Below are 25968 nucleotides of genomic sequence, written 5' to 3' on the forward strand. Positions count from 1 at the left end.
TTTCTCCCAATTATTTTACCTCCTGGCCCTCCTTCCCCACAACTCGTATAGTTCATTTTTAACATAGTGTCTAGTGAGTATCACTGCTAAGTTAGTTTACCCTTTGTCACACCATTTCTGTGCTTCCCCTTTCCCTCCCCAAATCAGATAAACATACAAACAAGATAAAAGGAAAACACAAAGCAAAAGACCCTCACAAACGGTAAAATGAACAACTTCTTGTCTCCATTTCTTGAACTTCATTGTGATCGATCGAAATGAATACCCCAGCAGTACTGAAGAGTTGTGGTTTTATGACAGCAACTTGAGTTGAAATTACTGCTGCAGATATTGAAAAACCTTCCACTTGACTTTTTTTTTTCTACTCTGTAATGCTAATCAAAGATGGTATTTGATTAACCTCTTAACATGTATTAGTCAAATGTGTCCTGAATGACTAAACAGATAAATTAAATAAAATTAATTTCAGGCTGTGATGAACTTTGTATCACTATAGTACTGCTCAGTCTGGTGACAGGTCCCATAGAACAAGCTCACTTCTTCCTCAGAGCAGAGCTTGAAAGGTTATGTCTTCCAACCATCCAGGAAATGCATTTATTAGAGGTGTATTCTGTTTCTTTTGCACGTGGAGCACATTTATATATTTCATATGGGTATTATGGATGTATTTATTGTGTCTCTACCCATCATCCTCTCTCATTGATAGGATGAGGTATGCTCTTTTCATTGTTCTGTGTTGTTGGTCCACATTCATAGGGCAGACTCCTGGTCTTGACATGGTTTGCCATATAGAAGAGCTAGGGAGGAAATGGCTACCAAACTTTGTAGATTCTCAGTGACATTTTGAGCATTGATGGGAATTTTAGTAACATTTAGCCTATGGAGAATCCCAGAACACTATCAACAGTGATAACTGAGGTCTAAGAATAAAGAGAAATTATGTATCTTGGATTATTTCTTCTAGAAAAAAGGAGGCTTAAAGCTTTAAAAGCCATCTTCATATGTGTGAAGAATTAATATTGTTCCAAGAGTAGTGAGGATGTTCTGTATGTTTGTTCTTGTTTGTTCTGTGGTGGAGAAAATGGTTTAAATGGTAACAGAAGAGTTTTAGATCAGATGGGAAGAAATACACACACACACACACACGTAGGAAAGGAAAGTCAACACTTACCAAATGTGTGCCTTTCATTTCTCTGGTAAAATTTTGACCATTCCCTAGACTTTATAGGGATCATCTGTTGATGATAATAAAGCGTAGGGTCTTATTCTCAAGGTCCTGATTTTTAAAGTCTCATACCCATCAGTTTTGTACTTTGAGAATGATAATCATTTTTATACTGTCTCTTCTTGAAACAGTACCCATCTCAATATGATTCCTAGGAAGTTAGCAACTGTGTTACATTACCTAATTATTTATACCTCTACCAATGGGGCAGTGGTATTTAATAAAATACAGTGATCTAAGCAGATGTTTGAGGGTGATTTTTTTTCTTAAGGCAGCTGAATGAGTAAGACTTCTAAACTTGGCTTCTTTCTCATCATCTGTCATAACTTGGTCCTCAGATTTTTGCTATAACATGTTTCTTTCTAAGACAAAAGGTTAGTTATTAAGGATACCTCAAATTCTGTAAGTCAGGGCAACTTCTGAATGAACATCTAGGTTATATTTTGTTCTAGTAAGTTATGAGGGCCTATGCCATGTCAAACCTCTTCAATAACTAGTTGAATAGTTTGTTAAAATTTTTTTCTTCTTTATTGTCAAAATGAAGTACAGAGGGTTTACAGTTTCATATGTAAGGCAAGTATATTTCTTATACAACTTGTTACCTCCTCCCTCATTTTTCTCCGTCTCCCCCCTCCCCAGTTCCCTCCCCCCCATAAGTTGTACGGTTGGTTTACACCAGTTGGTTTTGTGGGTATTGCTATTGCAATGTTTTGTCTTTTTATCCTTTGTCTCTCTATTTTGGTATTAAACATTTTTAGAAAATAACATAATTCTTCTTTTATAGCTCATATTGTTCCCTTTTCAACACAACTGTAATGATGTATTTTATTTATTTTCAAAATCAAATGCAATCTGAGTACAGTGCCACATGTCTGAAATCCTATCATTTGAGAATAAGAGGCAGAAAGATTGTGATTTCAGACATCCTTTGCTATATAGCTAGTTCCAGGCCAGCCTGTGCTTTATAGACAGACATTGTCTCTAAAATAAACAAAACATCAAAACAAAAGCTGGACAAGATAAATTGGATTTCAAGCTTGCCCTACTAATGCTATGTATTGAGAAAATTTAATATTTCATCAAGTAAAGTTCGGGCCATTTAACAATATCTGAAAACAAGAATTCTAAGACACTGAAGCAAATGTCCAGATTGTATACTTTCATCTCCCTTAAAACTTTCAAAATTTGTTTAAAATGTGAACTTGCAGTTTTTTATGCACATTTCATTTATTTTATTTCATTTATTTAAAATAAAATCAGATTCTTTCCTAGCGTGATCAACATACTATTGAAATTGTTAAAAGTCTACCAAGATATCAAGACAGTTGTAACTTGAGATGATCAATTGATTCCAAAGCTCTCAGCCAAGCAAACCACAAACTAGAGAATTGCTAACACTTATTGACATGGCGGTCTCCTCTCCCTTACTGGCTCTTTCTCTTGGCTTAATTTCTGTTTTCTTTCTTTCCTTCCTATATTTCTGTATTATCGTTGTGTTTGTTTAGTTGTGATACGCAGCTGGGATATGATTTTTCAAGTAAATCCATTGATTTTTTTTCTTGTTTGTGAGGGGAAGAATTTGTTTTCTTTCTGGATTACTGTGATTGCCTTGTTACAGTTTTCTCTCTTTGATGGCTTTCAACTCTTGAGAGAAATTAAATCATCTTTCCCTATTAAAAATATGCCAAGGTGGTGACACACACACTTGTTTTCTCTGATGGATTAAATGTTATTTATCAGTTGAAATGATTCTCATCTTGGTAAATATTTTCTCATCTGATCAGACTTACATTCCTTTGTAAACCCTGCCATGAAACCTCTGTGTCTATAGAGAATAACTTGATTGTTTTTTTTTTTTTTGGCCAGTCCTGGGCCTTGGACTCAGGGCCTGAGCACTGTCCCTGGCTTCTTCCCGCTCAAGGCTAGCACTCTGCCACTTGAGCCACAGCGCCGCTTCTGGCCGTTTTCTGTATATGTGGTGCTGGGGAATCGAACCTAGGGCCTCGTGTATCCGAGGCAGGCACTCTTGCCACTAGGCTATATCCCCAGCCCCGAGAATAACTTGATTGATCAAGTTCTGGCTTTCCCTGTCCTTTCTTTGTTCTAGATACATTTCATCTTGCTGTTCAGTCGACAAGGGAAATTACGGCTGCAGAAATGGTACACCACTCTCCCTGACAAAGAGAGGAAAAAAATCACCCGGGAAATTGTTCAGATTGTTCTCTCTCGAGGTCATCGAACAAGCAGTTTCATTGACTGGAAGGAGCTGAAACTTGTTTATAAAAGGTGTGAGTACCTTTATGAGAACTGACTTTCTCAATATTGCTTTGGTTTGTGTTAAACTTGAACATTTGAAAACGACTGCAATACTGTTGTTTTCTGAAATCTATCCTTTCCCGAAATCCTTAAAAGCCAGAGCCCAACATTTGCAGTAAGAGCAAAGAACCCTCATTGATTGAAATGGCTTTCACATGTCAGGATGGATTCTAAGTTCTTAAACTATATATTAATAATACATGTATTATCACCATTATATTCAACAAAGGTCTCATGAGCATATTATATTCCTGGCTTATCATTTATATTTGCAGACAATCAAACTGAGGACACTGAATTGAAATAACTAGTCTCCAGGTAAAGTAATTGAAGTGGTAATTAGCAGAGCCAGGACTTAAGTCCAGATGTGTCTGGCTTTAATGCGTATCTACTCCCCTTTTTTTTTTTTTTTTTTGGCACCAATTCTAAGGCTTGAACTTAGTGCCTAACACTCTCATTTAGCCTTTTCTTTACAGATGGCTAGTGTTCTACCAATTGAGTCACACCTTTATTTCTGGCGTGTGTGTGTGTGTGTGTGTGTGCGTGTGCGTGCATGTGTGTGTGTCCGTGTGCGTGCGTGCCAGTTTTAGGGCTTGAACTTAGGGCCTGGACACTGCCCCTGACCTTTTTGGCTAAAGCTGAGCACTCTACCATTTCAGCTACAGCTTTACTTCTGGATTTTTTTTCAGTGGTTAATTGGAAATAAAAGTCTTACAGACTTTTCACTTTTAACTTTGAACTGTGATCCTCAGATGTCAGCTTCTTGAGTAGCTAGGATTATAGACATGAGCCACTACTACCTGGCCACTTCTGGCTTTTTTTCTGGTTAATTGGAGGTAAGAGTCTCATGGATTTTCCTGCCAGGGCTGGATTTGAACCACAATCTTTAGATCTCACCCTCCTAAATAGCTAGGATTACAGCGCCTGTCTAGTTTTCTTATCACATCAGTTTGGAGAAAACAGGCCAGAGATGTAAATGAAGACTCAGGAAATTGATTCCTGTGGCAAAGTCTGAATGTAGCTGCATCTGACACCATACCACAGCTTTCAAGAGCAAAGTACACACTGGAAATGTCCCGACAGAGGGTGTTTATAAGAGCTGATGGGTTAAATGGCAACTTTTTTGCACAACTACTTAAAAGAAAATAAATAAATAAAAAAGAAGAGTGAAGAACAGGGTTGGTACAGGGAGGATAGATGAGAGTGTTGAAGGGGGTGACATTCATAAAGATATAATGTAATCATACTGCTTTATTAAATGGAAATTCCTTTGACAACTAAAGATTATATGTAGCTGTGTGTGTACATATGTACGTATGTATGCATGCATGTATATACAAAAATATAAATAGGCTTGGGCCTAAGATAAAAAAATGACATGGAAATTATTTTAAAAAGCTGATGGAGAGGAGAGGACCTGTATAAATTTATACTTAATAAAGTAAATTACTAGCAAGCAGTGGCCAAAGCTGCTTCTGCTGAGTGCAAGCTCACAACTTGATGAGAGGTTGGGAAACAGACACAGAGTGTCAGAAGTACCATGTGAAGTGAGGGAGTTGGGGCCAGGCCTCTGAGAGGACTAGGCAAGAGTTTGGTCTTGTTTTTGTGTGTATCTGCCAATACTGGGGCTTGAACTCAGGACCTGCACACTGTCCTTTACCTTTTTTTGTTTCAGGGCTGACACTCTGCCACTTGAGTCACAGGCTCCACTTCCAGCTTTTTAGTGGTTAGCTGGAGATAAGAGTCTCATAGACTTTCCTACCCTGGCTGGCATTGAACTATGATTCTCAGATCTCAGCCTCATGAGTAGCTAGGATTACAGATGTGAACCACTGAGGACCAGTATGGATTTGGATTTTCCAAAGAGCAATTTCTGAGCTGGAGAGGGGCATGAATAGACATCATGGTTTCTCCCAGACCAAAGGACACTGTACCCCAGATCCTGGCCCTTCAAGGTAGAATCTTGTGGAGAGCCTTTCATATAATGATGAGAAATGCGAATCCTCCAGTATTTGGGGTGGATACTGGCTATGATGAGTGGATGCTTTCATTCTTGGATGGAGAACATCTCTGGCAGAGAGGAGGTGACTCTACTTATTCTTTGGGAAAACCCATCTTTAGGTTGTTAGTGTCTCATCCTATTTTTCCTTTATTTTTTTTCTTTTCAAGGTATGCTAGTTTATATTTTTGCTGTGCAGTAGAGAATCAAGATAATGAGCTCTTGACACTAGAGATTGTACATCGTTATGTGGAGTTGCTGGACAAGTACTTTGGAAATGTAAGTGTGGTTATGGCCAGTTAGTATTAGTCTTAGTCTCTCTTTCCACTCTTGCCTCCCTTCTTCTCTCATTGCATTCCCTCTCTCTCTCAAGTCTAAAATGTGAATTGCATTTGTACCAAAAATCGTTTTAACTCACCTTGGCTAATAATTCATGGCTTATCTGCCTACTCATAATTCTTAGTAAATGAAAGACTCAAAGGAGACTTGTGTGTGTTTACTGTTAGACCATCAATGCACTGGAGGCTTTGGTACTGGTACTGGTAACCAGAGTGGGATTAAAGAATTTCTTGATGTCATCTTCCTTATTCTCCTTAGTTTTGTCCCCCGCCCCCTTTCTTGTTTTGACCCTTATCCCTTCTCTGTAGTAGTATTAATACATAAGGAGAACCTCCAAGCAAACAAACAAAAGCACCAAAGCCTTTTGCTTCCTATTGTTACTTCATTAAATTTTTTCATTTACTCCTAAGTAACAGTATCTTATGGATTCCATCTTTAAGAACTCATCCACACTGCCAGATTAGCACACTCCCATGGAACCTCTCTGCTTCTGCTAGTCAACACCAGCAAGTGACAGTTCTTACGTCATTACCTGTGTCCTCTCTGCAGTACTAGATCCTGCTCATCATAACACTTTCTTTTCCTCCTCTTGATTTCTGCTGGTTCTTGTCCTAGGTGTCTGGAGGCCCTTCTTTGTCTTGTACCTGAGCTTCTGGTCTGCTGAATGCTATGCTTCTCTTCCCACTCTTGTGATGTGTCTGCAACTCTCTTTCCTGGGACTGCCTTTCCAGGTTGCTCTTCCTTTCCTTGGTGATGGTTCTCACTGAGCTGCTTACTGTCCAGAACCAAACTCATCTTTTTAGAACCGGTTGTATCTTACATTAGGAATTCATTACATTCCAGGATCCTTTCATGCTGGAGGATCTTTGTTTTTTTTTTCATTGTTTATCCATTTATTGTCTTATAATACTCTGCTATGTCAAAACATAGCTCCTATATACAAAGGAAGAACTCACATGAGAATTTATATTCCAGTATGTACCTAGTGGGAGCCTATCAAAATAAATAGGGCTGGGAATATGGCCTAGTGGCAAGAGTGCTTGCCTCGTATACATGAGGCCCTGGGTTCGATTCCTCAGCACCACATATACAGAAAATGACCAGAAGTGGCGCTGTGGCTCAAGTGGCAGAGTGCTAGCCTTGAGCAAAAAAGAAGCCAGGGACAGTGCTCAGGCCCTGAGTTCACGGCCTAGGATTGGCCAAAAAATAAAATAAAATAAAATAAATAAATAAATAAATAAATAAATAAAGTGATCATATTACAAGAAGGTTCATGTACCAGCAGACTGGAAGGCTTCACTATGAAGAAAAATTCCAAACATCCAAACTGTGCCATCACAATGAGATTGCATGTATGTGCAGAGTGTACATTGCTTCTTGGCACACACTGATTGCAGAGCGTGTCTGACAAGCTAAGAGGTTTGCTATTTAGATTCCTAGTTTACATGGAACGCAGTACATGTACTCAGAAGCAAAACATGCATGATTCTGGCTTCAACCAGTTAAGACTTACCTTTACCTACATGCCATGCAAGCGGATCCTTATTTACCCTCTGCTTCTGGCTGTTCAAACTGTTCAAAGTGGACTAACGCTCATCTTCTTCATTCAGCTTCTTTCACTCGTTTAGTTTTCTTGGGAATTCAGTTTCACTCTCCTCTGAGACTTTACATTTGATCCTTTCTGCTGGATTCTTCTCTTCTTGGCTTTGTAGCTACCACATTTCATACAAAGCACAGGTGTAAGATGTGACTTTTCTTTGTAGTTACTTTCCATCACCTGTCAGGAATAAAATTTATACCTCCTAGGTTGGTATTGGAGCTTTCAAAATCATTGGTCCCCAGAATGTTGAAAGCGGTGACATTGATCAAGACTACTGTATTCATAAACTTCTTGGTTGAATGGCAACTCCTCTTTATAAATATTTAAAGAAATTAAAATATTTAAAAACAATTATCGGTCCCAGATTGCTCCTCTATTCCCGTCTTCCTACTTTTGCACCCCTGCCATAGCACAGGATGTGCAACAGCTCCTAGCATCTTTACCTGGGGCAAGAGTTTCCTGACCACTAAGTAGCTGGTCTCTGTGATCATGACTTGTGGCTTATTTCTATAAACCAGCTCAGGCCAGATTTTAGCAAATGCTGCTGGTGCATTTAATCCCATTCATGGTTTCATAAAATAAACCAGTGGATATGGAAATATTTTCTTCTGCTACACATTCTCTGCTCCATTACCTTGTTCACTGAAGACTTTTTCTTACTGCCTGATGTTAGGAGAATTTGATTACAGAGTAGATTTTGGTGTTCTCTGTAATAAACAGTATTTGCAGTATTGATCAGACATTTTACCAGATTCATTTTCAACAGTCTTTTTAACATTGACCACGGAAAGAAGTTTCTCTCCCCCTTTTCTCCTTATAAATGGTGTTGCAAGGTCTAAACTGCTACTTCGGGAATTTTGAGGGTTAGTGTATAGAAATAAGACAGTAATGTCATCTTGTTTTTCTCTTCTTGCCTCACTAAGTTAAAATTTTTTCAAGAGAAACTCGTAAGTACATAAATAGAATGTTTCCAGGGGTGAGATCGTTTAACTTACTGCTGTCCTTTGTTCAAAGGCATGCTGGTATTTTGGTGCCTCTTTCTTTTGGAATGAACTGCAGACCCAGGCTTCTGCAGGGGCTTGGTGGAGATCCCTGTTGCCCAGGCATACTCATAACCTGCCTTGTCTTCCTTGTTTCTCAACTGTGGTTTGCCTTGTTCTGTTTTCCTTAGGGTAGACCAATCATGGCCATACAAATTGAGAGTGAATTTTGATCTCCATATGTTGAGTCAGAATTCAGCCAGATAACCCAAAGTACCCCATTTCTCGAGAGTATGGATGACCTGCACTAACGATCAGTCCTGAGAAAGTATGAAGAGACTCAGAATGAATCCCAATTTCTATAACATTCATTTCCCATCCTATTCTGTTCTACCTTTTGAAGCTCTGTCTTTGTCATGAATCAAAATTTAATTCACTAAAAAATTAAATGAATCTTTCATTAAGCTAAGAGCAGCTAAGAGCACTTCAAGGCTAGATGCCCAGTAGGTGTTCAATTCTTATTAATTAACAGTGAAATGTAAAGGTTTCCACGACTGATTCTCATTGGCATCGTCTCAGTAATATCATCTCTCTTTGGTTTTCTTTTCTTCTTGTACTAATACCAAGGGCTTCCTTGAGTTCTGTCCTGATAATAACCAAGTGAAAGCTTTGTACTGAGCCTCTCTCAGAATATGGGAAAATATCATCTTCCAAAGACAGAGAAGTTAAAATACCTAGCTACTAATTTATGTATTTTTTCTAGCACTTTTCAATTCCCAGGAGATTTATAAGGATTAAGTAGTTAATCTTTCAATCTTCAAGGAGTAGCATTAGCCCCAATTTATAGAGGCTGAGCAGAAAGGTCTCCTAGTACACAAAGCTCTATCTGAGGATTTAAACATAGGTTATATTTTTCATTACAGACTGTATATATTTTATTATTTTAGTTTTTTTTTTAAAACTGATGCACTGAGAATGTATGAATGTGGGTGTTTCCAGGAGCTTTAGAACTTGACATAGGGAGCTTTCTCTTGTAAAAGGATCCCATTGGATTTTGATGTCTGCTTGCTCACTATTCAAACATGACTCCCATTTTACAGATGTGAAAAATTATACTTCAAAATGATAATAGAACTACTGGCTTTTTCCAACCATGTGGCACTGCTGTGAGGGTCACAGAAGGTAGAGAGAACAGTAGAATTTATAAACCACTTATAAACAGAAAGCTTTACAAGCCATATTTAACACTATACCTATTCACTTTGTACATAGCTTTATTGTATTTATGTAATTTCATGTTACCTGAATGGTTTCCTATGTAAAACTTTGAAACTGTACTTACATTAGAACAGAATTTGATAAGTAAGGCTTAGATTCTAGAGGTTTTGGCTGGTGAAATGCCAGAGGTAATCTTACTGTAGCAAGTGTTCTACTACAAGAGAATACCTCAAGACCCGTCATAGTAAAACACAAGATTAGGAAGCTGAAAATAAACAATCAGAACTTTCTGGAATGTAGGTTGGTGGGGAAGAGTAAGTAGAAAGGTTCCTGTGTTTATTTACATGGTTTATGGAGAAGAAAACCACATGTATGTGCTACAATAGTCATTCAAGTATCAGTTTATAATGTACTGAGACTGGACTGTATGACAGAATTTTTTTTTTTTTTGCCTGTCCTGGAGCTTGAACTCAGGGCCTAGACACTTTCTCTGAGCCTCTTTTGCTCAAGGCTAGCACTCTACTACTTGAGCCACAGTGCCACTCCTGGCTTTTTCTGTTTATATGGTACTGAGGAATCAAACCCAGGGCTTCATGCATGCTAGGCAAGTACTCTACCACTAAGTCACATTCCCAGATGGAATTTTTAAATATTTGAGTAATTAAGTACAAGCTTAAATGTTGCCAAGATTCTGGAATGTTATTGCTTCACAGTTTCAGATGGAGTCAGACTCAAAGGCTAACCAGAGTATTTCTTTGGAGTCACTCTATATGAAATAGCCACTCAGTTGTAGCATTCTCTGTAATGCCAGGGAACTGGACATCATTCTCTTAATGCTCTAAAGTTGAGTAGAGCAAGTTTGAATGAGTGTTTTGTGTCTGTCTGACACTACAATCCACTTTACCTTACTCTTATCCCTTGGAACTAGGTGTGGGAAATTGATGACCTCATGGTTATCTTGTTCATTTAAACATTGTCCATCCTTCCCAAAAGAAATTCAGAGACTCTGTTTCTCTTTTTTTTTTTTTTTTTACTACCATAACCCAGCATCTGGCACAGTGCCCAGAACCCAGAAAGGCTTAGAATATAGTTGGCATCTGATGTGAACAGAAATGGGTGCTTGTATTTCCTACTTAAGAAAAGTCTCCTTTCTTTAAGTCTTCCTAAGCCCCTAAGCTTTTCACTCTGGTCCTAGATAGTCCCTTTTGTGTTTGTTTGTTTTTTTTCTGTGTCTAGGGCTTGAACTCAGTATCTGACATTTGACACTCATTGGCTGGTATTCTACTACCTGCCACACCTCTAGCCTCCCCAGACTGTGCTTACCCACTGACTATCTACTGATGGCTGCTGCTACCAGTCATCCATCATACACACCTCTCTGTATTCTCATTCTTTGTTTTTATTTAGGCTATGCTCTACTTATTCATATCTGTCTGTAAATTTTACCAATCCCATGAACAGTGAGTATGAATATCCTTGTCTCTACCATTTCCCGCCATACTTTTCAGATGAGAACTCATCTGTGTTTAATGAGTGAGGCTATAGATTACTAGATGTGTGTAGGTCCCTGTTTTGCCTTCTCCATGATGTTTCTTTTTTCTTTTTTTTTTTTTTTCTTTTGCCAGTCCTGGAGCTTGAACTCAGTACCTGAGTCCCTGGCTTCTTTTGCTCAAGGCTAGCTCTCTATCACTTTAACCATGCATCACTTCTGCCTTTTTTGCTTATGTGGTGCTGAGGAATTGAACCCAGGGCTTCATGCATGCTGGGCAAGCACTCTACCACTAAGTCACATCCCCAGCCCATCCATGAATTGTTTCTTGATAGCCATTATTATTATTAAATTATGATGTTTATCTTAGGGATTTGTGAGAATTCTCTCTCTGTTAGGGATGCTATCTCCTCCACTCTCACTATAAATATTGCACATTTTTTAGTCTCTTGCTATAAATACTATACCTTGATATTCTTTGATTTTTTGACTGAAAAATTTGTTCCGCCATCATTCAAACTCTCAAAATGAAAAGTTAAAGAAAGTCCATAAACTGAGGATTTGACTTTTTGTCATACCATTTTTCCCTGGTGGTGGATTTCAGGAAGTTTGGTTATATACCATATGTCCTGTGAACAGATACTTTAAAAAATTACAGTTTGCCATGTATGTGTGTATGTATGTACAAGTTTATATATACAAATTCACTATGTATAGAGATACTGAGAGAGTCTTTCAAGGGAGAAGGAGACATTTACTTATTCATCCATCTTCTTCAGTCTTTATTTCATGTTCTATTTGTCGACCTGTATATCATCCATCCATATATCTATCTTCTATTTATCTACTTATCTATATATCTACCCATCTTCCATCTCTCTATCTGCTTCTTGATAATTTAAAGTTGCTAGAATTCTAGTGAATGAAGAGGCCATAACCTTTGGAGATGAGTTAGCTGTTTTTTGATGTGCCAAGTCGCGAGACCCTCGAGACGACCCTCAAAATGACGAGACCCAATACAAAGGCAGGGGGGCTTTTATTGAGAGCAAGCTCCAGCTTGGGCCATCCGCCAGGCCAGCACTCCGATGCAGCGGGTGTGGAAGAGCGGCCCCCAGCCCTCGAGATAAAGGGTTTTTAAAGGAAGAGAAACACAAGCAGGGGGTTACATGAGTTCATATGCATTTGGCATTACAGGATTGGGTACTGGTAGATGCTTTTCTATTGAATGGCTAGGAAGTCTAGGGGTTTCCTTGGTTCCGTATCCTGATTCACATCTGCATTGCAGGTGTCTGGTTTTCCTCAACTGTTGGTTATCTCAGGGGTAGGGTGACCTGATAATTATGGCTCCGGAACGTTCCCCCGGGGGTGGGGTAGTTCTTAGAACACTTTACTGTTTTTCCCGAAACTCAGCCAAGGCGCTATTTAAGAGTTTCTATGGTCATTGTCACCCAGCTGCTCAGAACCGTTGTTGTTTGCTATAGGGGAGAATGGGGGAAGGGTGTGTAGCTCTATGGGGAAGCAAGCAGACTTACAGAAGCAGAATATGCAGTTAATATTAATCAATACACTTTTCATTTTTCTCTGCTGGCCATCTACCACAGTGATGTTGTATTCATTTGTTCATATATATCTGGATTCATTTGAATCTGTCAACATAAACCTTGTTCTGTGTATACAGTTTGAAAGTTTGTTAATGCGAATCCTAAATATATAGAGCATCTTGCTAATCTATTGGCACTCATTTTGTATACAGTTATAGCGCTCAGAAGAATCAGATTTATTTATCCCTAGCATAACGGAGACACAGAAGTACATGGAGAAGTACATGGTTGCTGCCTTGTTCACTTTCTCTGCACTGTTTGCCTCCCTATTGTGCCCCAGGATGTGCCAGATGTAAGAGATATGAAGGTGATGAAGAAACGTCTCAGTCCTTAGCCTGAATCTCAGAGGAGTGCTTAGTGATTGACAGCTAGCTGTGTACCAGACCAGTACAGGGAAGGTACGAATGAGGAAGCATTTTTATGAAATCAGAATGGGAAGAGGATTTGAAAATACTGGTGTCCTTGGCCTTTGAATTTGGTCTTGAAACATGAGCTTGGTTTTGTTAACAGGAGAATAAAGGAAAGGGCATTTGGGGAACATTCCAGGAATTGCTGGAATATGTTTGGGCAAAGGTCTGAAAGCACACCGAGAGTTGATATGAGTGACTGTAGTTGGGGGGATGAATGCTGACACAGGAAGGGAGACACAGGGTCTGGGCTAGGTGGTAGAGATTCTTGTATGCTATGCTGAGAATTGTAACTTTGTTCTGAACGTCAGATCTCCCATAGGAGAGGAATACTTTGGCAGTTGAGCACAGTGTGAATGATAGATGGCAGAGACACCGTGTGGAAGGTGATTGCAAGGGTCCAGAGGAGAAGTGTTACAGGCCGGAGCAGCTTTGGGGTGGACAGGAGGAGCAAGGTTAGAGATTTACTCAGTGAGGAATTGGTGACCAAACTGAGAGTGCAAGGCCAGAGAGCGAGAGGAATAAAAGAAGAGGGAAAACAAGGAGAGCTCTACCCTCACATGGATGAAACAGAAAGGCTGCAGCTACTAAGCAAAATAGGGACTAAAGAAAAAGGATAAACTTGAGATCTGGACTGAGGTGAAAATATGAAATGGATGCTCAGATACAGATCAGAGCTAGATGTAGGCTCTCTCTCTCTAGCCACCTGCAGGTTACCCACTGCTGTGCAAGTCACCAAGATAGTCTAGGAAGAGATATGTATTGCAAATATATGAGAGGAGCACCGATATTTAAGGAGAAGGTGGATGGCCAGAAAGTAGCAACATGCAGCAGAGGCATTGTCTGTTGGTCTGATGTCTATGTGCTAGATGCCCCATAAACACTGCTTCAAACAAAGGCCAGCTATTAGGGAGGATCATCCAAGGAGTCTGAGGAGCAGTCATCAGAGATGGAGGAGGAGAAGAAAGAGAGGAGGCAGGTACTGGGTGGCGTTGGTAAGGTCAAGGGAGCAAGGGAGAAGAGATTGCCAGGAAGCCAAGGAGTGTCAAGTGCTGCTGAGCCCTAGCTGTAGAAGAGAACTGGAGACTTTCAATGGTGAGAACACTCAAAGAGAGCAGACACACACACACACACCACCCCCCTACCGCCCCCCCCTCCCCCAAGCATCAAATAGAGGGAACCTGCAGACCCATTCTTCTAGCTCAGAAGCCCTGAGTCTGGGCCTACAGAGCATTCTAAGGAGTCTTCCAGAAGACTTTGATACACTCTAGTGCTGGAAAACGACTGATCTATGGCATCATTTTGAGAAAAAATAACCCTGGGCAAATGTGACTCTGTAGAGTGAGCTGCTGAGAGTTCTGCAGCCAAGTGCTGGGGTTTCTGCCCCAGGAGGAGGCCCCAGGAGGTCGGGGGAGTGCCTTCTGAATGGAGGCTCAGCTTTCACTTGCGTAGATGGATGCATGAACTGAGCAGCCACTCCTCTAGCCACTCTCAATTTTCCTATCGCTACCTAAAACGTTATTATCTAAGGGCATTGCTGTCTAAGGACATTTACTTTTTTTCCCCTCAGGTCTGCTCCCTCATTTTTATTTATCAATTTATTTATTTTCCAATTTACTTTATTGTAGGGTTATCTTTACACACATCCATGAATAACTACATTTTCTTTGGCATCATGTCGTCTGTTCCCTCTTTCACTCCATTCTGTCTCTCCCATCTCCACCCACAAGTTGCATAGTTCACTTTCATCAGTGTCTGGTGCAGCCAGTGAGCTCCACTGCTGCACTTTTTCACCTTTTTCCCTCTGATTCTGTGCTCTCCCCCCACCCTCCCACAGATGTGGATGTGAGCACAATATATAAGGTAATGAATACAGAGTCAACAACAACAACAACAAAAAAAACAAATTAAGACAAAAGTCCTTCATTTCCATATCTTTAGAGTTCATTTCAGTATGTATATTATTTCATATACATATGAGGAGGTACTTGGGCATCGCGATGCCTTTGTGATTCTCTCCTAAACTATAAGGACATTTACTTTTATGAAAGGCTTGGGGTTCAGTGGCCCTACTTTTCAGTCATTAAAATGCCATTTGGCCTTTTGGCATGTCACATAGGTGCTGCTGTTGGAAAAGCTGGTGACCAGGGTGATTGCTTCTGTAGATTCTGCTGCACATTTACCCAGACATCTGTTTCTGTCCCCTCAGGTCTGTGAGCTGGATATCATCTTTAACTTTGAAAAGGCGTATTTTATCCTCGATGAATTTATAATAGGTGGAGAAATTCAGGAAACGTCCAAGAAAACAGCTGTCAAGGCCATTGAAGAGTCGGACATGTTACAGGAGGTTAGTACTTTGGGAAGAAGATAATGATGATAATGATAGTATGAGCCAATACTGAGTACTAACTTGTGCTGTCCATAGTTTCTAATAGATGAAAACTGTATTAACTTAGTTAACTACTACTCTAACAAGTAGGTAGCATATTGTTTTCCCACTCTCCAGATGAATAAACTGAGACCATGAAGAGGCTCAGTAGCCTGCCCAGTTCCAATAAGTATGAAGTCAAGATTGGAAACCCAGGCAGTTAGGTCTTTGCTTGTCCTGTTGGGCTCAGTTTTTGGTGTGATGATATTGCACGTTCTTTGCAAAAATAATGTTATGAGAGGTTAAAAAAGGGGAATTTCATGAAAATATCTGTGGCCCTGGGAATGAGGTAACATGTAGTCATTTCACTTATATCATTATAGTTTATATTATAGTTATTGAAGGTGGCATTTCTCATTTTAATTAAAACTTCTTATACCTCCTTGGAAGACTTTACCTGTGCTACTGTTGACAGAAAGAAATGGGGGACACCGTGGCTTGCTTCCCTAGGGTAAATGGGCCCTGAAACACTCATTTGGTATGGCTCTGGATTTTTTGCGATTCATAAATCATGGAGCTTTTCGTTTTCTTTTCTTTTTTGGTGGTATTGAGGTTTGAACTCATGCCTTGTGCTTGCTAGGCAGGGACTCCACCACTTGAGTAATGCCCCCTCCCCTCATTTTTTTGCTTTAGTTACTTTTAAAATAAAATCTCCTGATTTTGGCTAGGGAAGGTCTCTCAGAGCATGATCTTCATACTTATGCCCTCTCTCTCAAGTAGCTGGATAACAAGTGCAAACTACCACATGGGGCTTGTGCCCTACTGGCCTCCAACCAAGATCCTCTCATCTCTGTCTCCATGATACCTGGGATTATACCATGGAAAAGCTACAGAGTAACTTGGCCTACATTAGCCCCTTTCCCCCTCCAAGGACCTAGTGAGAAAAAGCACTTCATTGCACTGCCCATTGTCCTCCAGTAGACATGATTTGACCAGCTCAGCATGCATTTGGGACCTGGGTTCTGTTCCAGTTCTGCCACCAGTATGTGTGTCTCCCACATTAGTGGGTCTTTTATGTCCCTGTTTTCACGGGGGATTCTGAGCATGATCACGAGCCTGTTTAAGATTGGTACAGAAGCCATTCTTCCCACTATTTGGAAATAAGAGGCTGGTTAAGTCAATCATTTGAGCATGCTTTCCCAGCAAATGTTTGGCCTTTGTCAGAACTGGCTTCTTGCTCCTGCTCAGGGAGGGAACCAGTCATGAGGTGGGTGGACATGAGGAACTGGGCACTGTGGGTAGCTCCAGTGTGTGCTAAGGGGCCAAGGCAATCATTACTGCTGGTGTCCTCACCTCTAAGAATGCATTAAACACCTTGATGTTTACTCACTTCTCCCCAAGTGCTGCTGGAGGAGGACTTTCACAAGATATGGAGCAATCAGTGGCTTGGAAATTCCACAGGACAGCATTTCTTAAAATGCTGGAGATGGAGAGGTGGGGAGTGGGAGGTAGAGGTTATTTACAATGCTGCCTTCAGGTTTCTTAAGGTGGAATCTCCTTACAGGAGAAATAGACTTTTCACAGAGTCTTTGGTGCTTTTGTAATTAAAGCTTCCTAAAATAGAGGCCAAGACACAACCTGGGTTATTTTGAAATCACCTCTCACCCATTAGAAACAGAGGTCTAACGAGCTTTCAGTGAGTCACATGTTTCTAGATCTAGTTAAATTGGGAAAGCAGGTGTTTCAAGAAGGAGGGTTTTCACAATTGGTGTTTTGTTTCCCCTGGTAATGGAGTGAACATTCTTGGCGGGTAGGTCGCAGGGACTTTGACCTTAGCCCTGTGTCCTCACTGATTAGGCAGTGAATACCCTATCTGCCCTCAAGTTGCTCCTGTCACTAACACCTGCCAAATAAAGCGGCTTTCCTTGTGACCTTTTGGGCTCTGGTACTCAATTTGGGGGAACACTTGGAACAACTGAATTTGCTTCTCTGCTTCAGAAAGTTTAGGATGCATAGGAGAAAATAATACAATTGCATAAAGGAAGAAAGAGGCTGCTTGGTTTCCTGTCTTTCAGACCTTGGAGCTACTGTAGGTAGGGGAAGGCTTTGGGGACTTGCCTTCACTTTTAGAACAACTGTACATCTTGAAATGGCCCCTTGGATTTTCTCCTAGTCTCTGGTAGGGTGGACGATTGTCTTCACATTTTTAGTAAGAAGCTACACAGTCTCAAATTGCCAAATGCTCAACACTCAAGGTTTATTCTTAGAGTATGAGGTCTAGAAGTTGGTAATCAGGAAGTAAATGCAGTTTAATTTGGGGGTTGGCTTATTGTAATGACAATGTGGATGATAGGAAGTGTTTTTTTCACAGAATAAAAAATGGTTTAATCAATGAATTACAGCGACCCAGCTCTTGAAACTAGATTTCCAACTTAGAAAGTTTTAGAAGAAAAAAAAAAAGAAAGAAAGAAACTAAGGCAGGTGCCAGTGGCTTATACCTATAATCCTAGATGTTCAGGAGGCTGAGATCTGAAGGTTGTGGCTTGAAGCCAGGTTGAGCAGGAAAGACCATGAGACTTCTATCTCCAGTTAACCACCAAACAAGCCAGAAGTGGAGCTGTGGCTCAAGTGATAGAGGGCTAGCCTTGAGGAGAAAAGTTCAGCCCAGTGAGCAGACAGTATAGAGGATGCAATTCCTAGGGTCACCACTGGGGACAGCCCGCTGGTTAAGAAGGGAAGCTCAAATGGCAGGTCAAGGGTCAAAAAACAGGCTGCTACCTATGTAAGTGTGAATGCAGGAGCAACTGCTTGCTGCATCCCACCGCTGTTACCCTTCAAAGCAGAAACCCAAGCCATAATGCAGTACAAGAAACACAGAGCGCTAGAAAGATCCAGAAAGGGGCAGGGAGTTGTCCCCAAATACTAATTCCAGTGTGCTTCTTTGGAAGGTAAAGGTACAGAGACCTTTAAGGTTGTGCTAGGTTTACATCTGTTACGGGCAATTCAGGTGGAAGGCTCAAGAAAAGACCAACTCTTACATGTCTGTTCTGTGTGCCTTGAGTGACAGCCTGGTTCAGCCAGGGAAGCCAGGGCAGGATCAGCCCCCAAGTCATCTGGTGCTGTAACTATTGATGATAACCAGAAGCCAAGAACAGAGAAGCCGGTGAAGTGTCCACCCCATAGCTTTTGATTGCCAAAGGCTTCTTTAAGTCTGCAGAAGAAGCCTGGCAGTGTGTTCATAGAGCCACATATTCTAGTCAAATTTTGCAAAATCAAGGGATTGTAATCACAAAGACTATGTAGCTGTATAGCAAATATAAGATAGAGAATAGTGTCAAGCAATTTGTTAGGGAAAATAATATACTATTGTGTTTCTTTCTGATACTTGTCATCGTTTTAATATTAGCAATGTGCTATTACTTTTCTAATTCTAAATACAAATTCATACTTAGTTTGTAACCATACTCCTTTAAAAATGATATGAACTCCAGGATCTACAAAATCAGCTCATGCTTTGTCCCAGATGATGCCTCCTACCCAAGTTAAAAGACATGGGTGACATCTTTCAGAGGAACTCAGGGAGGAAGTTTTAAGAGCATGGGCCTCTTGGCCACTGCTCATGTAGGAGCTCTAAGCTTTAGAAGAACATGTGGGTGACTGAGTACAACTATTTCCAGCAGAGAAGCACTGGAATTCGGAAGAGAACAGGTGAACACAGAAAAAAAAAATAAAAAGCCTCTTTTCTAACCCTGGGTATCCTCTGGCAATTCTGTGTGGCCTGATCTCTTAGGCACATGCTGTCAGTGTTCCTAGCAAATTCAAAGGATTCACATGGACTGAGGGGTAAACTTAAAAACAAGTCAAGCATTGGTTGCTAAGTGAGACTTCTAGGAAAGAGGCAGGGGATTCCCTAAGGGTAACTCTACCTCTTAGAGCTCGCATGTTGATTCAACTTGGTGCCATGGTATCCCACAAATGCCTGTGCTTGTAATAGGAGGTCGTGCAAGAACATCTTGCATGGTACAGGCTTTGCGACGTCACGGTGTAGCTTCACCTGTACTTAAGTCTGCTCAAACATTTAAAATGTGCTGGGGAAAAATAATTATGGCTTTGGGCTAGGGATTGTTAGCAAACTTGTTCACTAATGAGGAGTAGGATGGAGAAGGGTAATTTGTGTACTTTGGAGAAAGGGCACTTCAAAACATATGGCAAGAATTCTTCAGAATCCTGGTGTGTTTCTGTTCCTTGATTTGGCAGGAAGTGTGATAAAGATACTCGACACATGTTCTACAAGTCACTTCAGGCTTTTGTAGTACAAGTGCCTGGATGTGGTCCCTACGATCCATGTATCTTAAATCACTAGTGATGTCTTGGCAGCTGTTGAGCTAGCATTTCTTTCCCTCATTTTGTGAGCAGGCTTAGCTTCTCCTCAGTTGAAATATAAGTAGGGCTGGGGATATAGCCTACTGGCAAGAGTGCCTGCCTCGGATACACGAGGCCCTAGGTTCGATTCCCCAGCACCACATATACAGAAAACGGCCAGAAGCAGCGCTGTGGCTCAAGTGGCAGAGTGCTAGCCTTGAGCAAAAAGAAGCCAGGGCCAGTGCTCAGGCCCTGAGTCCAAGGCCCAGGACTGGCCAAAAAAAAAAAAAAAAAGAAAGAAATATAAGTAGCTTCAGCCAAATGGTTGTACATGCAAAGGATCCTCAAACTCTGAACTACCTTTCTTGAACACAATTCCGTGTCCATAATATGTCTTGCAAAGCTTTTATTTTCAGTGATAGAAAAAATATAAAAGAAGAAAAAGAATTGTAGTCAGCCAGAGGATGTAGTTTAATAAAGGGAAAATGGTTCTCATTCATTGTTCTCTTTCAGACAATGGAAGAATACATGAACAAACCTACATTTTAACTGTCCATCTATCTACTTGAAGACGCCAAGTGCTACAAGTTGTGAATTTTAAAGTACTCAATGTTTTGTATCCAGTCCAGATAGCCTCTGAAACCATGCCACAAATAACTTAAAGGGATTCTTGGTTAACTAGCAAAAATTCATGTTTAGCATATTTGAAATGTCTATGTCTATAAGATACTGTATATGAGTGCTTAATCTGCCTCTGTGTTGGAAATAACTGCTGTATAATTCAGCAGACTGAGTAGTTTGTAATGTTTTAACTCCATGAGATTATTTTTAAGCTAAGTAAAATAAATATGTATCTTTGGGATTTTATTTTCTAAGGGATGAAAAACTAACTATATTGTAATATCTCATGTTTATGAATATAAAGTAAACTTGATGCCATTGATGCCTTTCCTAAATGTTTGGTTTGTAAAACTTGAATGTTGATTCAAAATAATATTAACAGTTAAGAGTTCCTGTATATTGCTGTACTTTAAGAATATATATATAATATATGTATTTTTTTGAGAGAGAGACCAGATACAATGTATCTGGTATGAATGTCCTAAATTCATTTATATGTTTGGGATTGAAATTAAGGAGAATAACCAAAGATTGCAGAGAAGCTATTCAGTAATTTTGATGTCTTAGAAACTGCTCTCTAGGTTGGGGTTGTAATTTTTCTTTAAAAAAAACACCCTTTTGAATATAAAGGACAATCCTATAGGCTTATATTTTCTATGAACTATTTATTCAAGTTTTAGGACATCAGAAATAATGTCTATGACATCTCTTACTATTATATAATTCAGTGATAGGGATTCATAATAATGGCAATAATTATTATTGCTACTACTATTTTAAAACAATCTCTTCTATTCCAAGCAATCTTAGTTGCTTGAGAAAGTTTCAAATGGTTTTGAATGTAAATTAATATATTTGAGGTCAAGGTTTCTTAGGCTCACTTCGGGCATTGATTACTATGCAGCTTATATAGGAGGAACATTTCTCCTTTTTCTCCTCCTCCTGCCCCTCCTACCCCCCCCAAAGAAAACACTTGCTGCTAGATGTTATGAATCTGTCACCTTTATACTTGTGAGCTGCAGATTCTGTATAACCAAGTACTAAATGTGATCAGAGGAATGATGAAAAAATTGTCATGGTCATTGTTCTTGTTCCTCATGTCTGACCTATGTATGCTTCTTCAGCGTGGGTTTCGAGGCATGGCCTCACTCAGTGGCCTGGCCAGGGACCTTCCAGTGCTTCCTAGGACAAGAGCATGCAGGTTCTAGGTGAAAGCACACCTGGCAGACCCTGAGAGGATGCAGTGGGAAATGGTAGCTTTGATCCATCTCAGAAGGTATTTAGGAGGAAGAGGACAAGCCATCAGGACAAATTGACCAATTCCTACTCATAACCATTTATTTGAAGGAAATACTTCAGATAGCGTATGAAGTAATCACTAGTCTTTCAATTTCTAATACTTCCTCCAATTAATGGTTTAGAAGGATAATCATGGCCTCCCAATAGAAATGAGATCAACTTTGTTGAGGTGTTCTTCAGTTTTATATTTCACTTTTGTGTGTATGTATGTGTATATGGTTCTGAGGTTTGAACTCAAGGCCCCATTACTTGCCAGGCAGGTATTCATTGTACCACTGAGCCACACCTCCAGTTCCTTTAACTTAAAACCAATTGGTGAATCTTGTTGTTTTTTCATAACAATTCATGTTATGTAACTGTAAATTCATCATAGTTTTTGTGAGTCTATTTCTGGATGAAGGCATCTCTCAAACCTCATTAAATGCTTTACATATATTCTGGACAGTTCCATATTTGGCACTTCTTTGCTGTGCACAGGGGTTCTCAGATTTGCTGAGAACCATACAGAAGATTATCATATTTATGTGGCACACAGGTAAATTTCAGGGATTTGGGAGGCATCTTATATGGGCCTTGGTGAAAATAATCATCATGTTTTCTTTATATTATATAATTATAAGAAAATTGCCAAGTGAAAAGACAATATTCAATTTGTATAAAAGTTTCAAATAAAATATTTTTAAAATTCCATGCCTCTAGTCCTTTAGCTGTAGTTTTTTGTTTATTTTTGGTGGTAGGGTTTAACTTCAGAGCCTCAAAAGCTTGCTTTACTGATGGTTCTACCACTTTAGCCATGCTAGGTTTTTTGTTTGTTTTTGTTGTTGTTGTTGTTGTTGTTTTTGGAAATGGAGTCTAGCTAACTTTTCTTCCCAGGCTGGCTTTGATCCTCAATCTAACAGATCTTAGCTTCCTGAACAGCTAGGACTATATACCTGAGCCAGAAGTGCCTACTAGTTTAGTTGCATTTGTTTTGTTTTTCTGCTTTTTCGGAGGGTCCCACTTTGACCTTAGACCCTCATGATCTTAGACCATGATTCCCTTACCTCTGTCTCCTAAGCCTCTGCATTGCAGGTGTGAACCATCATGTCTACTTTGTGTTTTAAGTCGCTCTAACAGCGATCCTCCCAAGTAGCTGAAATGACAGGTAGGAACCACTATGCCTGGCCCCTAGTACTTCTTCCTTGGATTTGTATTATAATACCTATTAGATGTCATTAGTGAGCTTTCCTAATGTTTCTAATCAATACATTATATTGGTAAATGCTAGTGTATTTTTCCACATGGTCTCTGCAGTTTTTAGTGAAGTTCACTCAGATGCTCTGGAACATAAGGAAGCTGAGCCAGTAGCCTTTTATGAACAATTTATAAAGTGCAGGCCAGTTTTGACTCTTAAAAAAATAACTCTTAACAGAAAGTTCAGTCTGTTGACCATGTACTTGAATATTAAGCAGCAATGATCTATTTGTCATGTGAAACTAAAACCAGAAAGGTCTAAAACTTGCAAAGATTTCTATTCACCTCTTGATAGTTCTATCAAAAGTGACATAGAAATCCAACTTGAAGATGAACCTTCATGAATGAACTCACACATCAACCCAATCTCAAGATCTTTTTGCATCTGTGCCATCAGTACATGAGGTATCTATTTTGCTTCATTAATTTAGTTCAAAATGTTCTTTTACTCTTTTGACTTCTAGTTTATGGACTAATTCATGTTCTGAGCATGTCTCTATAATGTTCAGCATCCAGTCTCTGAATGTGAACAAGTAGGTGATAGCACATTTGTTGGGATGTTTTGAGTCATTCGCCCCTTTTATCTTATTTAGTTAGGATAACAGCAGCCTAGAACTTGAGTAGTTGCAGGTTGTCCTGGCTGCCACTGAAAAGACTCATGAATTTGTCCTTGCTACGAGTAGATTGTGCAAGTCATACAGAGTCAGGGAGGTGAGCTATACTAAATCACTCATTATACTGTAGAGAAAAGAAAATCAGCACATGAACACATGCTTTGATCGGGTCCCAGTGCTAATTGTTTGTCTAATTAAACCTTGTCTTGATCAAAGGTGCTACCCTATGAAAGCATTTGATGAGCTTGTTTTCTTGGAATGAAATACAAGCTAATGACATTCAAAACATGTGTTTCACCCTTTTAAATGATACAAGTGAACTATATTGAGAGCAGTTTGAATGAACAATTCCATTATAAGAATAGAAGAGAAAAAAAACCAGACTACTGGAATACTGTTCAAAGTTGAGTTGCCAAATTTTTGTTGCTAGGTTTTGCAGGTGGAATTCCTCAGGAGTTTCAGAGGGGAGGAAAGAACAGGAAGAAGACATGATTTGGGGATGATGAATAATATTCTGGAAAAACAGACTTCTGTGTCTACTTCAAACATTTAGTTAAGGCTTCTCATTTCCACTTTGTTTGCATCTGAATATAAAAGAAGACCTTCATGTTTGGGTCTGAGCTGAGGAACTAGCATTGGATGAAAACAAACATGGCTTGAAAAATGGAGCAGAGACAGGATGTTTGGTCAACAAATCACTTCCTGTTTCCTCTTGGGTACACAGCCAGACTTTATTTCCCAGCCTTCTTTGAAGTGTTGAGGTCCCACCTTTGATCAAGACATGGCAGAACTATGACCAGAGGAAGACAGGTCAAAGTAACATATACCCCATTGTTGTAAAACTCCTTTTATTCTTTTGTCTTTTTCTGGTTCATTCTAAAGGAAGAGATTGAAGGATCCTGGGAAGATGGAGCCAGGAGACAGAAGGAACCTGAAAGAAGGCTGTGAGGAAAATCAACCATGGAGCGTTAGCCACCTTGAAGTATTTCGTGATGAAAGTGTCGACTTCTCTTGTGTGAAGGCATTTCATCCTTGGGATGTCAGCTGTGGTGCTCAACCTGTCGTAAGCAATGTATGAGACAAGATCAGCAGGGCTGTGCAATCAAGGTTGTTTTCAGGAGGTGAAAAACTATAGCATTCTTTAAAGGAAAAATAAGCAATTATCTGTCTTGGCTAAATAAATATAATTGAAGAAAAGGCTACAAATTCAACTTGATCTACACTCCTACTACTTGATCCATACCCCTAAACTTAGTGCTTTTTGCTTGATTTTTTTTTTTTAATCAAATTTTGGACTTTTGCCTGGGATGGCCTTAGACCACAATTCTCCTGAGAAGCTGGAATTACAGATATATCACTGCACCCATCTCTGAATCTTATATTGATCAAACTACCTCTGAAGTTTTAAATCATGTATTCTTCCTTCCTTCATACTTCATGATATTCTTTTGGTTGTTGCTTGCTTAATTCCTTTTACTGGTGATGCCATTTGCTCTGTCTTCTGTACCCAGACTCTCTTTTTTTTTTAAGTTTTTATTATAAAACTGATGTACATAGAGGTTACAGTTTCATACGTTAGGCATTGGATACATTTCTTGTACTGTTTGTTACCTTGTCCCTCATACCCCACCCCCCGGAGGTGTTCAGTTCACTTACACCAAACATATTTGCAAGTATTGCTTTTGTAGTTGTTTCTCTTTTTTTACCCCGTGTCTCTTAAATTTGGTCTCCCTTATTGGGAATAATTAGTACAGGTTTAGGCAATTCATAACAGAGCATCACAAGGCCCAATAGCTATACCCTCATGAACACATAAGATGATGCTAAGAGAAATGAAATCCATGTTGTGGAAACAATTGTTATATCACAGTTGTAACTACTTTCAACATCCTATGTTTATCTGTAGCTTCTATTATTGATGATGTTCTTGTATCACCTTCCTGTGGTTGTACCTACACTATCGCTGTAATCTTATCTGAGTATATTGGAAACAGTGTTTATGGGTATTGGAAGTAGGAAATTCAAAGGGAATACCAAATTTGAGAGATACCCAGACTCTCTTTCCTTGTCTTCACCTGTTTTGCTAATACTGGGGTCAGGACCTGGATGTTGTCCCTTAGTTTTTTTTTTCTCCCTCAAGGCTAGTGCCCTACCATTTGAACTACCATTCCACTTCTCGCTTTTTGGTAGAGATAAGAATCTCACAGACTTTCCTGCCTGGTGTTGCTTTGAACCTTGATCCTCAGATCTCAGCTTCTTGAGTAGATTACAGGTGTGTGTCACCAGCACCTGGGTAT

The 25968-nt window shown here is 39.7% G+C and overlaps 1 protein-coding gene across 3 annotated transcripts in view; it reads left to right on the forward strand.

The window, feature by feature from the left end:
- Positions 1-20558, forward strand: part of Ap1s3 (adaptor related protein complex 1 subunit sigma 3) — a 49785-nt gene extending 29227 nt beyond the window's left edge. For all 3 annotated transcript variants that reach the window (XM_048344663.1, XM_048344664.1, XM_048344662.1), the window contains 4 exons: positions 3333-3511; positions 5711-5819; positions 15384-15521; positions 20418-20558. In XM_048344663.1, coding sequence (XP_048200620.1) covers positions 3333-3511; positions 5711-5819; positions 15384-15521; positions 20418-20453 — 462 coding nt within the window. In that variant the 3' untranslated portion in view covers positions 20454-20558. The remainder of the gene's footprint in view (positions 1-3332; positions 3512-5710; positions 5820-15383; positions 15522-20417) is intronic.
- The last annotated feature ends 5410 nt before the right edge of the window (positions 20559-25968 follow it).

The sequence above is a fragment of the Perognathus longimembris genome, chromosome 4 (genome assembly GCF_023159225.1).
Source record: "Perognathus longimembris pacificus isolate PPM17 chromosome 4, ASM2315922v1, whole genome shotgun sequence".
NCBI lineage: Eukaryota > Metazoa > Chordata > Mammalia > Rodentia > Heteromyidae > Perognathus > Perognathus longimembris.